The sequence below is a fragment of the Periophthalmus magnuspinnatus genome, chromosome 2 (genome assembly GCF_009829125.3).
Source record: "Periophthalmus magnuspinnatus isolate fPerMag1 chromosome 2, fPerMag1.2.pri, whole genome shotgun sequence".
Lineage (NCBI taxonomy): Eukaryota > Metazoa > Chordata > Actinopteri > Gobiiformes > Gobiidae > Periophthalmus > Periophthalmus magnuspinnatus.
Genome location: NC_047127.1, coordinates 11,611,572 through 11,627,691, shown reverse-complemented (window position 1 = coordinate 11,627,691; position 16,120 = coordinate 11,611,572). Strand labels below are relative to the sequence as shown.

The 16,120-nt window shown below is 39.7% G+C and overlaps 1 protein-coding gene across 2 annotated transcripts; it reads right to left on the bottom strand.

Annotated features, from left to right (window-relative positions):
• Positions 1 to 1,339: 1,339 nt before the first annotated feature.
• On the bottom strand, positions 1,340 to 14,728 carry LOC129456971 (chloride intracellular channel protein 4). Of its 2 annotated transcripts, none has more exons than XM_055228186.1 (6): positions 14,068 to 14,728; positions 6,332 to 6,441; positions 4,960 to 5,085; positions 4,788 to 4,894; positions 3,368 to 3,549; positions 1,340 to 1,652 (listed from the first exon to the last, which is right to left on the bottom strand). In XM_055228186.1, exons 1-6 carry the CDS (start codon positions 14,722 to 14,724, stop codon positions 1,491 to 1,493), a joined length of 1,344 nt encoding a protein of 447 aa, XP_055084161.1. In that variant the 5' UTR covers positions 14,725 to 14,728; the 3' UTR covers positions 1,340 to 1,490. The 2 variants fall into 2 exon arrangements, with proteins under 2 accessions (XP_055084161.1, XP_055084162.1); XM_055228187.1 differs by lacking the exon at positions 14,068 to 14,728 and adding an exon at positions 6,767 to 6,951.
• Positions 14,729 to 16,120: the final 1,392 nt, after the last annotated feature.

Genomic DNA, 16,120 nt, shown 5'->3' with positions numbered 1-16,120 from the left:
GGACTTAAACAAGTCTAAATTAAAAAGGTCTGAACCAGGTCTGAACCAGGTCTGAACCAGGTCTGAACCAGGTTTGAACCAGGTCTAAACCAGGTCTAAACCAGGTCTAAACCAGGTCTAAACCAGATCTAAACCAGGTCTAAACCAGGTCTGAACCAGGACTAAACTAGGACTAAACCAGGTCCAAACCAGGTCCGAACCAGGTTTGAACCAGGTCTGAACCAGATCTAAACCAGGACTTAAACAAGTCTAAATTAAAAAGGTCTGAACCAGGTCTGAACCAGGTCTGAACCAGGTCTGAACCAGGTCTGAACCAGGTTTGAACCAGGTCTAAACCAGGTCTAAACCAGGTCTAAACCAGGTCTAAACCAGGTCTAAACCAGATCTAAACCAGGTCTAAACCAGGTCTGAACCAAACCTGGGGATTCAAACCTCAGTTTCCATGGAGCCTGAATGTCTACATCTACTCCTATATTACTATGTGTCAGATGCCCTCCCATCCTCTTATATCTCTACATGCTTATGAACTTTAATTGCATCTATGAACACCAACATAGCAGTGCATGTGAAAAAAAGACAATAACAAACGACTTCTGGGAAAATCTGCTCAAGGATTTGGGATTTAGAGACAGGAATTTCAAGAATGAGCCGTATTGTTGAGCGACTAAACAGACCCGTGGTATTTCACAGGTATAAATACTCACAAGAACGTTAGACGCAACTCAATCTGGAAATAAACTGAAAATTAAATGGGTAAAATCATTTGTTATTAGTTTATTATAAGGCCAGAAAGTGACACAATTCATTTCATCAATATATAAAACATACACAGGACTTTTAAAGATGCACTATGTAACTTTTCTGGTGGAGGATATGCCACATGTTTTGGCTTTCAGTAGGACACTAAACAGATCCGGCTGTGATTATCTCCATGGAAACAACAAGCACACCATTGAGCCAAGCTAGAGATCAGATCTATGGAGAGGCGAATGCAAGCTATTTTAAATTTAACTAAAAAAATTAAAGATAAGTACAATGTGGCACTGTGACACAATCCAGGCAAGGCGATAATAGCATCTCCATGGAAATAAGCAGTCAGGAAAGTTACATAGTGTACCTTCAACCATAAGACAACAAATATTTATATATAAAAAAAAGAAGAAGAAGAAGCTGGTTTGATTTGTACTTTTACCTGACTTGTGAGATCTTAAGTTTGCTGTTAACACATTTTAAAATTTGAGTTATTAGAAAGGGTTTGGCTGCTACAAAAATTCTTCCTCAAAAATTTGAATTAGTTTTAATTAACCAAGCTGAAAACAACAATGCTAATGCTAATGCTAATGCTAATCTAAATGGGTCCAGCCATTCAAATGATAGTTATTCAGCGATTAGTAAAATGGTACAAAACAGTATAGTGCGTCTTAACCAGCAAGTACACAGACTAGATACGATTTGTTCATGATGAAAACGTTTATTTTTTGTTTTTATTTTTATTTGATCCTCTTGGCCACATCGAGATACGCCCATTGGATTTCGCGTTCGTTGGGGCAGGTTTTGGTGAATTCGTCTCTCTGATAAGCGCTGGTCAGGTAACGCCACACTCCGATCATCTCCGTGGGGATCTCAAAGTTACGGTACTTCTTGGCTACTACCTAAACAAAAACAATTTAACAGTGTGAAATTTAAAATATTGAAAGGTATATGGACTAGCTAAATAATATAGGACTAAACTAAACCTACCAGGGTTTAACGAGGTCTAAGCAATGACTTTACCACTTTTAAAACTGGATTATAGGTGAACTAATCCAGGACTAAACTTGACCTGTAATCCAGGACAAACACGGGTCTATTCTTCATGACAAAATAAAGTCTAAACAACAACTATATCAGGTCTAAACCAGGACTAAACCAGGTCTAAACCAGGTCTAAACCAGGACTAAACCAGATCTAAACCAGGACTAAACCAGGTCAAAACCAGGTCTAAACCAGGTCTAAACCAGGTCTAAACCAGGACTAAACCAGGTCTAAACCAGGTCTAAACCAGGACTAAGCCAGGTCTAAACCAGGTCTAAACCAGGACTAAACCAGGTCTAAACCAGGTCTAAACCAGGTCTAAACCAGGACTAAACCAGGTCTAAACCAGGTCTAAACCAGGACTAAACCAGGACTAAACCAGGTCTAAGCCAGGTCTAAATCAGGTCTAAACCAGGTCTAAACCAGGTCTAAACCAGGTCTAAACCAGGACTAAACCAGGACTAAACCAGGTCTAAACCAGGACTAAACCAGGTCTAAACCAGGTCTAAACCAGGACTACACCAGGTCTAAACCAGGACTAAGCCAGGTCTAAACCAGGTCTAAACCAGGACTAAACCAGGTCTAAACCAGGACTAAACAAGGTCTAAGCCAGAACTAAACTAAGTCTAAACCAGGACTAAACCAGGTCTAAACCAGGTCTAAACCAGGACTAAACAAGATCTAAACCAGGACTAAACCAGGTATAAACCAGGACTAAATTAAATCTAAACCAGGACTAAATCAGGACTAAACCAGTTCTAAACCAGGACTAAACTAAGTCTAAATCAGGACTAAACCAGGTATAAACCAGGACTAAACTAAGTCTAAACCAGGACTAAACTAAGTCTAAACCAGGACTAAACCAAGACTAAACCGGGACTAAACTAAGTCTAAACCAGGTGTAAACCAGGACTAAAACAGGACTAACTCAGAAGTAAATCAAGACTAAACCAGGACTAAACCAGGTCTAAACCAGGACTTAAATGACAAAATCAGGTCTACCCTGTACCAGCCGAGGTTTATATAATATCAGTTCTAAACCGGGAATAAATCAAGACTAGACCAGGACTAAACTAGGTCTCAGTCAGGTCCGACCATAGACTGTATAAAGAAGTGGACTAAGGGAGTGTGTTGTGACCCATAGTGTTCAGCTCCAGTCACGTACAGTGGGTCAATACAAACATTTTAAGACCAAAATGAAAAGCTTGACAACAGCAGTTATGGAGAAAGCGATGATGTTTTTTATTTATTTTTTTATTTGTGTATAGTGAACTGGAGCGAGTTGATGCTCACTTCCTAGGCTAGCAGGTTAGCTATGTCCATTTATATATACAGTCTATACTCACACTGGTCATGATGGAGACTAGGACTATGTGAGGCCTAAAGCAGGACTAAACCAGAACAATGAGCCTACACTACTGGCAAATCCGGAATAACCCAGGACTAGGTCAAGGAATAAACCAGGATTATAATTTTGGTTTAGAGTTAGAGAGTTATATATGACTTTATAGTAATGCAGAACACAACAAGAACCATAGAGCAGTAAAAGATAACATAGAAAATCCCATTGTACCTTGAGTATGTGCAGTTTGGGCAGCAGGTTGCAGTCGGCCAGAGTGAGGTCGTTTCCGTCTAAAAAGCTCCTGGTGGATTCTGGGACGTCACCGGATTCGTCGGCGTTAATCTCATCGGGTAAAGGGCTCCTGAGGTACTCATCCAAACGACGTAAGGATTTTAACAAGGCTTTCTCCAAGGCTGGGACACAAAACAGCAAGAAACACATGATAATTATAGTTTTGTGCAAGTTAAAGTGCATATGACAGGTTTTCATAGTTTTCTAATTCTGACTTGGTTTGGTGGGATTGTACCTGTGCGAAAGACTTATCATAGTTTTACATCATCGGTTTGTGGGAGAAAGTTGACAATTACAGGATATAGAACTATAGAGTTATAAAACCAAATAAAATGATGTCTTTTGTCTTGTGTTATTATGGAAACTTCAATATAGTAAAAGCAACAAGAAATCATCCAGAACTAAATCAAGTCTGAACAAGAGCTGAGCCAGGACTGAGCCAAGATGTAAACTGGGTCTGAAGGGTCAGTCAGGTCTAAAGCAGGTCTGAACCAGGTCTGAACCAGTTCTCAGCCAGATCTTAGTCAGGTCTTAGCCAGGTCTAAACAAGGTCTAAACAAGGTCTAAACCAGGTCTAAACCAGGTCTAAACCAGGTCTAAACCAGGTCTAAACCAGGTCTAAACCAGGTCTAAAACAGGTCTAAAACAGGTCTAAAACAGGTCTAAAACAGGTCTCAGCCAAGTCTTAGCCAGGTCTAAACAAGGTTTAAACCAGGTCTAAACCAGGCCTAAACCAGGTCTAAACCAGGTCTAAACCAGGTCTCAGCCAAGTCTTAGCAAGGTCTAAACAAGGTCTAAATAAGGTCTAAACCAGGTCTAAACCAGGTCTAAAACAGGTCTCAGCCAAGTCGTAGCCAGGTCTAAACCAGGTCTAAACCAGGTCTAAACCAGGTCTCAGCCAAGTCTTAGCCAGGTCTAAACAAGGTCTAAACCAGGTCTAAACCAGGTCTAAAACAGGTCTCAGCCAAGTCTTAGCCAAGTCTAAACGAGGTCTAAACTAGGATTAAACTGAGTCTGACCCAGGTCTAAACCAGGTCTCAGTCAGATCTCAGTCAGATTTCAGTCAGGTCTAAACAAGGTCTAAACCAGGCCTAAACTGGGTCTAAATCAGATTGGGTCACACCTCATTTTGTTAATTTTCCTAGTTTAGTCCTGGTTTACTCCTGGTTTAGTCCTGGTTTAGTCCAGTTTTAGTCCAGTTTTAGTCCAGGTTTAGTCCTGGTTTAGTTCTGAGTTAGCCCTCATTTAGTCCTCATTTAGTCCTGGTTTGGTTTATACCTCTGCAAGAAACAGGATAAGCTTTATAGTTGAAGACTGATTATTTCTGGCTGGTGTTTTGTAAATAAATACAGCTCCTCACCTTCATTGGTGTCTTTTCTTGGGTTTTTGATATAAGCAGAGAATCTGGCAAAGACGTCAATCCCTGCTGTGTTGGACTCTGGATGTTTGGCTGCCAGTTTGGGAAAACTGACAGAAACTGTATTAAATATTGGTTGTAAATGTAACTTTTATTTATATTTTTGTTATTTTACCTTGGTGGGCTGAGTTTTTCTTCCAAAAACTCCTCGATCTTGTTGACGTCGACCTTGACCTCTCCGTTGAAGGTCATGAAGGGAGGGTTGGTGCCTGGAGCCAAGTCCTGCAGATCAGCGGGCTTCCTGAAAACAGCAAAATGTAAGAAACATATTCTATTATCTGTTTGGATGTTGTTGGATGAATTTTAAGACACGTGTATCACAAAATGTTATTATCTCCTAAGTATTTTTTGATGCAGTGGACCCTATTTTTAACATTGTACGTTATAAAAAATGGGATGCCAGTGGAGATATATTTAATGCCATACCGTGGAATATTCCAGGCAAAGCATTAACATCGCCATTGAGACAAGATGGCGACCCTCCAATAATACTAAATACTCAGACTTAAAATTCTAATATTCAAACTTATATATTTTTCACCAGAGTACTTTAAGCACACATTATTAAGAAGTTTAAAGAGAGAGTGTGTGTGTGTGTGTGTGTGCGCGCGCATGCGCGCGCATGTGTACGTGTATGTGTGTGGGCAGATGGACATCCTCGCAGTAAGAATGCATGCTTTTCAAGGTATTTGTGAGCTGTAATAAAAACCTGTAATTGTATAAAGGCATTGTGGAACATTCTGGGTAAAGTCAAAATATCACCATGGAAACAAGCAGGCGTTGTACTCTACACCCAAATGCATATGCAACGTAGAGTTAAATCAAATGTAATCCAGGGTATATGGAGATGACTAAAGAGGAACTAAGTTAGAACTAAACCAGGACTAACAAGGAACTAAATTAGAACTAAACCAGGACTAAAGAGGAACTAAATTAGAAACTAATCCAGGACTAAATTGGGACTAAGATAGAACTAAACCGGGACTAAAGAAGGACTAAGTCAGTACTAAGCCAGGAGACTAAAGAGAGACTAAGTTAGAACTAAACCAGGACTTAATCGGGACTAAGTTTGAACTAAACCAGGACTAAATCGAGACTAAGTTAGAACTAAACCAGGACTTAATCGGGACTAACTTAGAAACTAATCCAGAACTAAATTGGGACTAAGCTAGAACTAAACCAGGACTATAGAAGGACTAAGTTAGAACTAAACCAGGACTAAAGAGGGACTAAGTTAGAACTAAACCAGGACTTAATCGGGACTAAGTTTGAACTAAACCAGGACTAACTCAAGACTAAGTTAGAAACTAATCCAGGACTAAATTGGGACTAAGATAGAACTAAACCAGGACTAAAGAGGAACTAAATTAGAACTAAACCAGGACTAAAGAGGGACAAAGTTAGAACTAAACCAAGAGTGTGGGGTCAATGAATAATGCAGGAAATTGTTAAGCAAAACGTTCTTCTTTTTCTATAAATAGAAGTACCGTTTAAGATCGACTGTAGTGACGTTGAAGATGACTCCCTTTAGCCACAGGATCATGAAGAGTCTCTGAGAAAAAGGGCAGTTCCCGATGGTCTCTCCATCACTGCCAGCCTAAAAACACACAACACACAAAAATATTATTAAATCAGTCTTATTTGACACTGGGTGGAGTAAAAAACAGATATCTAGAATGATTAGTCACATAGAACTGTTTATATAACATGAATTAGTAATCTGATAACCCCAGAAATTAGATTATGATCAGATTTCTGCTGTGTGTGTGTGTGTGTGTGTGTGGGGGGGGTGGGGGGGGGGGGGGGGGGGGGGGTGTGTGTAAACATATTGCCTTGCCACTTACAATGAAGCAACAAAATGCAAAGCTGCCCCAAATTTAAGAGCTTAAACAACATATAGAGCCAGATATGGATTTTCTTACCTTAATAAACAACTCTATTTTTGGTAAATCCAGTTTTTGAACAGCTGATTCGTACCAAGACATAGTTACCGCATATGCCGTGATCCTTTTCAGTAAATAACTTTGTCTTAAATGTCTTAAATATGCAGAAAAATGGTCCTAAAATGTGTATCAAAGCAGATTCCTCGCTGTGTGCTAAGCCTGTCCTCTTGGGTTGGAGTTGGTATGTTCGCTGTCGACTCCAGACAATGGGGTTTTTGTCATAAGTTTGAATTTGAAATGCAGTGGAAAAATGGTTTTATAATCAACAAGGACAGACTGAGAGAAAGATGGAAATCTGAATGAGATAAGACAACTTTGACGTAAACATAGTGTAAACCGATTAATCTGATCTGAAGTGTGTTACAATAAAGGATTTTTCTCCCTAAAACTAACCAGGACTAAAGCAAGTCTAAATTAGAATTGATTCAGGACTAAGTCTGGAGGGCTAAGCCAGGACTAAACCATTACTAAACCAGGACTGAACCAGGACTAGACGAGGGCTAAACTGGGAGAGAACTAGGACTAAACCAGGACTAAACTAGCACTGGACCAGTACTAAACCAATACTAAATCAGGATTCAACCAACAATGAGTCAGAACTAAACCTGGACTAAACCAGGACTGAACCAGCTAGGACTAAACTAGGTCTAAATCTGGACTAAACCAGGATTCAACCACAACTAAACCTGGATCTAACCATGACTGACCAGAACTGAACCAGGACTAAACAAAGATGTCAAGACTTAACCAAAACTGTTAATAAACCAGCAGACAGGACTGAACTAAACCGGGACTGAATGAGAATTAAACCAGGAGTAAACCAGGATTAAACCAGGACTAAACCAGGACTGAACCCGGACTAAAAGCACAGACAGTGAGTTCTCTTTGTCTCCTGTGAGTGGGCGTGTGTGGCATTTCTAAGATTCATATCAGTGTGAATGTGAATACAGATATTTGATTACATCACGCCCAATAGTCCCACATGACACTTCTACAGACCACATCTCAACCACAGTCTACTCTATGTCTGCAAACTGGGGGAATTTAAAGGTCTACTGTGTCGCTTTTTGAGTAGAGTGTCCGCCACATACTTGTCTCCATGGAGATGTTTTTGCTTTGCCTGGAATGACCCACAGTAATGCATTAAACATATCTATATCTGCGTACACAAGAAGGTGACACCATCGGGTCAAGGTACAAGGAGCAGACAGAGAACCCTCCTCACAGTGAGGTATGTGTGAGCTGTAATAAAAACCTGCAACTGAATAAAGGCATTGTGGAACATTCTGGGTGAAGTCAAAATATCACTATGGAAACAAGAAGGTGCCGTACTTTTGATCAAAACAGATGCAACATAGAGTTAAACCAAATGTAATCCAGGGCATATGAAGATAACTAAAGCAGGACTAAAGAGGAACTAAGTTAGAACTAAACCAGGTCTAAAGACAGACTAAATTAGAACTAAACCAGGACTAAAGAGGAACTAAGTTAGAACTAAACCAGGACTGAAGAGGAACTAAGTTAGAACTAAACCAGGTCTAAAGACAGACTAAGCTAGAACTAAACCAGGACTAAAGAGGAACTAAGTTAGAACTAAACCAGGACTGAAGAGGAACTAAGTTAGAACTAAACCAGGTCTAAAGACAGACTAAGTTAGAACTAAACCAGGACTAAAGAGGAACTAAGTTAGAACTAAACCAGGACTAAAGAGGAACTAAGTTAGAACTAAACCAGGACTAAAGAGGAACTGAGTTAGAACTAAACCAGGTCTAAAGACAGACTAAGTTAGAACTAAACCAGGACTAAAGAGGAACTAAGTTAGAACTAAACCAGGTCTAAAGAGGAACTAAGTTAGAACTAAACCAGGACTAAAGAGGAACTAAGTTAGAACTAAACCAGGACTAAAGAGGAACTAAGTTAGAACTAAACCAGGTCTAAAGACGGACTAAGTTAGAACTAAACCAGGTCTAAAGAGGGACTAAATTAGAACTAAACCAGCTCTAAAGACAGACTAAGTTAGAACTAAACCAGGACTAAAGAGGAACTAAGTTAGAACTAAACCAGGTCTAAAGACGGACTAAGTTAGAACTAAACCAGGACTAAAGAGGAACTAAGTTAGAACTAAACCAGGACTAAAGAGGAACTAAGTTAGAACTAAACCAGGTCTAAAGACGGACTAAGTTAGAACTAAACCAGGACTAAAGAGGAACTAAGTTAGAACTAAACCAGGACTAAAGAGGAACTAAGTTAGAACTAAACCAGGACTAAAGAGGAACTGAGTTAGAACTAAACCAGGTCTAAAGACAGACTAAGTTAGAACTAAACCAGGACTAAAGAGGAACTAAGTTAGAACTAAACCAGGTCTAAAGAGGAACTAAGTTAGAACTAAACCAGGACTAAAGAGGAACTAAGTTAGAACTAAACCAGGACTAAAGAGGAACTAAGTTAGAACTAAACCAGGTCTAAAGACGGACTAAGTTAGAACTAAACCAGGTCTAAAGAGGGACTAAATTAGAACTAAACCAGCTCTAAAGACAGACTAAGTTAGAACTAAACCAGGACTAAAGAGGAACTAAGTTAGAACTAAACCAGGTCTAAAGATGGACTAAGTTAGAACTAAACAAGGTCTAAAGACGGACTAAGTTAGAACTAAACCAGGACTAAAGAGGAACTAAGTTAGAACTAAACCAAGACTAAAGAGGAACTAAGTTAGAACTAAACCAGGTCTAAAGACGGACAAAGTTAGAACTAAACCAGGACTAAAGAGGGACTAAGTTAGAACTAAACCAGGTCTAAAGACGGACTAAGTTAGAACTAAACCAGGACTAAAGAGGAACTAAGTTAGAACTAAACCAGGACTAAAGAGGAACTAAGTTAGAACTAAACCAGGACTAAAGAGGAACTGAGTTAGAACTAAACCAGGTCTAAAGACAGACTAAGTTAGAACTAAACCAGGACTAAAGAGGAACTAAGTTAGAACTAAACCAGGACTAAAGAGGAACTAAGTTAGAACTAAACCAGGTCTAAAGACGGACTAAGTTAGAACTAAACCAGGACTAAAGAGGAACTAAGTTAGAACTAAACCAGGTCTAAAGAGGAACTAAGTTAGAACTAAACCAGGACTAAAGAGGAACTAAGTTAGAACTAAACCAGGACTAAAGAGGAACTAAGTTAGAACTAAACCAGGTCTAAAGACGGACTAAGTTACAACTAAACCAGGTCTAAAGAGGGACTAAATTAGAACTAAACCAGGTCTAAAGACAGACTAAGTTAGAACTAAACCAGGACTAAAGAGGAACTAAGTTAGAACTAAACCAGGTCTAAAGACGGACTAAGTTAGAACTAAACCAGGTCTAAAGACGGACTAAGTTAGAACTAAACCGGGACTAAAGAGGAACTAAGTTAGAACTAAACCAAGACTAAAGAGGAACTAAGTTAGAACTAAACCAGGTCTAAAGACGGACAAAGTTAGAACTAAACCAGGACTAAAGAGGGACTAAGTTAGAACTAAACCAGGTCTAAAGACGGACTAAGTTAGAACTAAACCAGGACTAAAGAGGAACTAAGTTAGAACTAAACCAGGACTAAAGAGGAACTAAGTTAGAACTAAACCAGGACTAAAGAGGAACTAAGCTAGAACTAAACCAGGTCTAAAGACAGACTAAGTTAGAACTAAACCAGGACTAAAGAGGAACTAAGTTAGAACTAAACCAGGACTAAAGAGGAACTAAGTTAGAACTAAACCAGGTCTAAAGACGGACTAAGTTAGAACTAAACCAGGACTAAAGAGGAACTAAGTTAGAACTAAACCAGGTCTAAAGAGGAACTAAGTTAGAACTAAACCAGGACTAAAGAGGAACTAAGTTAGAACTAAACCAGGACTAAAGAGGAACTAAGTTAGAACTAAACCAGGTCTAAAGACGGACTAAGTTAGAACTATACCAGGTCTAAAGAGGGACTAAGTTAGAACTAAACCAGGTCTAAAGACGGACTAAGTTAGAACTAAACCAGGACTAAAGAGGAACTAAGTTAGAACTAAACCAGGTCTAAAGACGGACAAAGTTAGAACTAAACCAGGTCTAAAAACGGACTAAGTTAGAGCTAAACCAGGTCTAAAGACGGACTAAGTTAGAGCTAAACCAGGTCTAAAGACGGACTAAGTTAGAGCTAAACCAGGACTAAATAGAAACTAAATTAGAACTAAACCAGGACTAAAGAGGGACTAAGTTAGACCTAAACCAGGACTAAAGAGGGACTAAATTAGGACTAAATTAAAGTGACCTATATAAAGTGTAGTGACATAATGCATTTGAATGAGGTTTCTCCATAGAGATTATAAACAGTGTTAATCAGATTAGGGGTTAATTCAGTCAGATTAACCGCACTATGCTTTCACTCTGTTTACTGGCCTGTGAGATCGCTTTGTCAGAGGAAGTTACAATTCAAATGTCAGGGTTTACTATCTGTATCACGCCACAGCTGCCCTGGGACAGACTGATTAAAATGTGGCAGTCAAACTTTGCCAATGGCCTCTGTAAATACCAATCATGCACGAGAGAAGTCTACACTGACCTTTTATTCTTTAAGGTAGTTAATTAATTCAAATATGTGTTATTTCATGTTTTATTTCTGTATTTAGCAAATGCATAACATAAGTAAACTGTTTAAAATAAAAGAGTTCTGTTTTTCATGTTTTTAAGACAGTAAAAATCAGGAACACAACGTTTTAACCCTTAAACACAGTGAGAAATGTTTTGTTTATGTAACTTTTCCGTGCCCTCCTCAGTCTAATCTCTTAATAAAGATTTCATTGTGCACTACTGCTACACATTATTAGCACATTTTTGTTCCAGTTAAACTCCTTTTGTCGACTTGATCCCTTTTGTTAAAGAATTATCTCGACGTTAACCACATATTCCGGTATTAAAGTTAGCCATACCTGCTGAGAAGTTATAATAATGCAGTGAGTGGCCAATTTGTGCCATCACTAATCACTCAAACACCTCATTTGTAGGTAAGGTGGGGGAAGTGTCTTGCTTAAAAACACAACAGCAGTTTGTACTAATGGGAGCTGGAATTAAACTTTTAACCTTCCTTTTTTAGCCCAATACAATCAAAGCCACTGCTGTGTCTGAAATATTCCATAGTATACTGTTAAATGTGTCCATCTCCATAGAAATAACCAGGTAACGGCAACAAATTATAAGTCATGACCTGAAGAACGCCTGTGTTCAAGTATTAATGGAAAAAATACAAAATAGATTTAAAGTTTTATGTCATTCTCAGCAAAGCGATAATATCTCCATGGAGACAGCCCATCAGGAACGTTACAAAGTGAACCTTTAAGTGCGTAATTTCCAATGTATAATAACACAGGGTTATATGGATAGTACAGTTTGGGCAGTTCATTGACTCCTGTATTTTCCAGACAACCAGCTCAGATAAGAATCCCTTAATGGAAACAGGAGGATGTGCAGGTCTGAAACAGGACTAAACCAGGACTAAACCAGGACTAAACCAGGACTAAACCAGGACTAAACCAGGACTAAACCAGGACTAAACCAGGACTAAACCAAAACTAAACCAGGACTAAACCAGGACTGAACTAGGGCTAAACCAGGGCTAAACCAGGACTAAACCAGGACTAAACCAGGACTGAACAAGGGCTAAACCAGGACTAAACCAGGACTAAACCAAAACTAAACCAGGACTAAACCAGGACTGAACCAGGACTGAACTAGGGCTAAACCAGGACTAAACCAGGACTAAACTAGGACTAAACCAGGACTGAACAAGGGCTAAACCAGGACTAAACCAGGACTAAACCAGGACTAAACCAGGACTGAACTAGGGCTAAACCAGGGCTAAACCAGGACTAAACCAGGACTAAACCAGGACTAAACCAGGACTGAACTAGGGCTAAACCAGGACTAAACCAGGACTAAACCAGGACTAAACCAGGACTGAACTAGGGCTAAACCAGGGCTAAACCAGGACTAAACCAGGACTAAACCAGGACTGAACTAGGGCTAAACCAGGACTAAACCAGGACTAAACCAGGACTAAACCAGGACTGAACTAGGGCTAAACCAGGGCTAAACCAGAACTAAACCAGGACTGAACCAGGACTGAACCAGGACTAAACCAGGACTGAACTAGGACTAAACCAAGGCTAAACCAGGACAAAACCAGAACTAAACCAGGACTGAACCAGGACTAAACCAGGACTGAACCAGGACTGAACCAGGACTAAACCAGGACTGAACTAGGACTAAACCAAGGCTAAACCAGGACAAAACCAGAACTAAACCAGGACTGAACCAGGACTAAACCAGGACTGAACCAGGACTGAACCAGGACTGAACCAGGACTACACCAGGACTAAACCAGGGCTAAACCAGGACTAAACCGGGACTGAACCAGGACTAAACCAGGGCTAAACCAGGACTAAACTAGGACTAAACCAGGACTACACCAGGACTACACCAAGACTAAACCAGGATTGAACCAGGACTGAACCAGGATTGAACCAGGACTAAACCAGGACTGAACCAGGACTGAACCAGGACTGAAACTGAACTGAACCACTACTACCTGCTACAGATTAGAATCCCTCAGTGTAAACAGGAGGACATGCAGGTCTTAAACAGGACTACACCAGGACTAAACCAGGACTATACCAGGACTAAACCAGGACTGAACCGAGACTACATGAGGACTGAACCAGGACACACCAGGATTCAACTCTGACTGAAACAGAACTGAACCAGGACTACCAGCTCCAGATTAGAAGTCCTCAGTGTAATTGGATTAAGGTGCACTCTCTACACACAGGTCATGAGCACACAACACACAACAACATTTCCGCAGTCGCTACTATGGAAAGTTTAGTTACCCTGGCAACCATCTATCTATAAAATTCCAAAGTGGCAAGTGGGATTGAATGTGTTATTAATAGTTATTAGAGTTTGGCCTGGTATTTGGGTGAGTGATCGCTGGGAATATCAGGTGCCAGTGACAAAAACTGTTGTAACTATTTCAACTGAGCCATGTTACAAGTCAAATCTGTGGAGAGGCGAGCCCACTCACAGTAAGAATGCATTTTTTTCAAGGTATTTTTTTAAGCAATAGAATCACTTGTAAATGAATAAACACAAGACAGATGCGTTAAGCTATACTATGGAACATTCCAGGCAAAACAACAACATCTCCATGGAAATACTGGAGGGGGACCCTGCACCAGAAATGTTACATAGTGCAGCTTTGTCATATTGGCCTACCTTGACATATAGAGAGATGGTATAGTCTTGGTCGTTAGATACTGAACCATCAGTTTTCATCGGTAACAACGGAGTGTCCACTTTTCTGGTGTGAGAGATGAGTTTGATTTCCTCTTTCCTGTCATCCCCAAACCATTCTTTCTGCGGCAGGTACGATCGGCCATCTTCAAACAAAACCACTCTCTTCTTCTTAACGTTTGGGTCACGTTTTCTCTGCAAGGATTCGTCCTTTATCACAGATTTCAACTCTTGGATCCAGGCGTCTTGTCTTGGTGGACATTTTTCCTCTGTTTTGTCCCATAGCTCCTTCTTAACAGGTTTTAACTCTTTTTTCCAATCTTTTGTTTCAATACTTTCCTCTTCACTTGATGGAACGACTTTAATCCATTCATCATCTTTTCTCCTCGCTGACAGCTTCTTTGCCTCTCCTCTTATCAGTTGAGGTTCGGTTGTCAAACCACCATTTTCCATCGCTTGTTTCAATTCTTTGACTTTTCCTTCCAAAATTTCAACTTCTTTCGAGTTTTTAACCTCTTCATCAACTTTATTTTGTCCTCCATTTTGATTTTCTTCCATCTCTTCAAAAACATCATCCAGAACAGTTACGGGTTCACTTTCTATGTCTTGTGAAGCATTTTGGACCGAGGTTGCGTCCATTGGGTCATCTAGTTGCTCTTTTTCAGGTATTTCAACAACTGATTTAGCATATTCGCTCGCAGTTTGTTCAGTTTCTTCACCAGTTTCTTGCTTGCAAACTTCGTCAATCTTTTTGCATGCATTCAAGCCTTCATTTTCTTGTGTCATATCGTCTTCCATTGTTTTTTCTTCCTCTAAACTTGCTTGTTCATTTGAATTACATGTTCGCTCTTGACCTTCTTCCCCCATTAACTTAATATCCCCACCTGTTTCATCTGTCACTGTTGCTTCTGTCAACTCTGGAGCTTTTCGTTCATCCTTGCTTAGATTTAACCCTACCAAGATGGTGTCCTCAACTACCCCTTGACAGGTGGACAAGTCAATTTCTTCATCTTTCCTGGTAACTTCAGCTTCCTGTATTGTCAAATGATCATCCCCTTCGTGTTTTTTATCTAAATGTTGGTTATCTTGAATGACTTCCTCGATGTTTTCAACAATTTCATCTGGCAAGTCTTGCAAGCAAGGTTGACCCATATTTTTTACCCCTACCAAGATGGCGTCCTTAACTACCCCTTGAAGACTTTCCACATTTGAGTCTAACAAGTCAATTTCTTCATCTTTTTTTACAACTTCCTGTATTGTCACATCACCATCTTCTTGATATTTTGCATCTAAGTCTTTGTTATCTTGAATGTCCTCCTCAGCGTTTTCAACACCTTCTACTGGTAACAGGTCTTGGCAAGGTTGACGCAAATCATCTCGCTCAGTTTCACAAATTTCACCAGTTTTTTCTTCGTTCACGTCTTCAGTCTCATCAAAATTTTCCAATTCCTTGATTTTGCTGTCATTTGCTTCACTGTTTGCGGTAGTTTCATCTGTGATACTTTCCAATGGCAAATTGTCTTGGCGAATTTCACAAAAATTTTCTTGCTTCTCAACTATTTCTTCAACAAAATCTAACTTTGAATTATCAGTTTCTTCAATTTGACCAGTCTCCAAATCAATTTCTTCAGTTTGACCCCTCTCCGAATCATCAATTTCTTCAGTTTGACCACTCTCTGATTGTAAACTTTCTTGACAAATTTCAGTTTTGTTTTGTGTTGCTACTACTTCTTCTACAGTCTCTATATCTTCACTCTCATTGGACGCCATATTGTCCTCTTTCTCGACAATATCACTTTCAGACAATGGCATGCTTGCATTTGGTTCCAATACAGGATTTTCTGAAATTTGCAACTCATCATCGTTTGTCGAAATAACTGGTTCCTCCTCTGACACCTTCTGCTCATCAAAAACTTCTGGTACAACCTCCAAATCTTGACTAATTTGCTCAGTCTCTGCTTCGTTTTTGCTAGTGTCTTCTATCACCTTGGATGGCGAGTTTTCATTGCAAGTAAAACCCACAATTTCTTGGTCT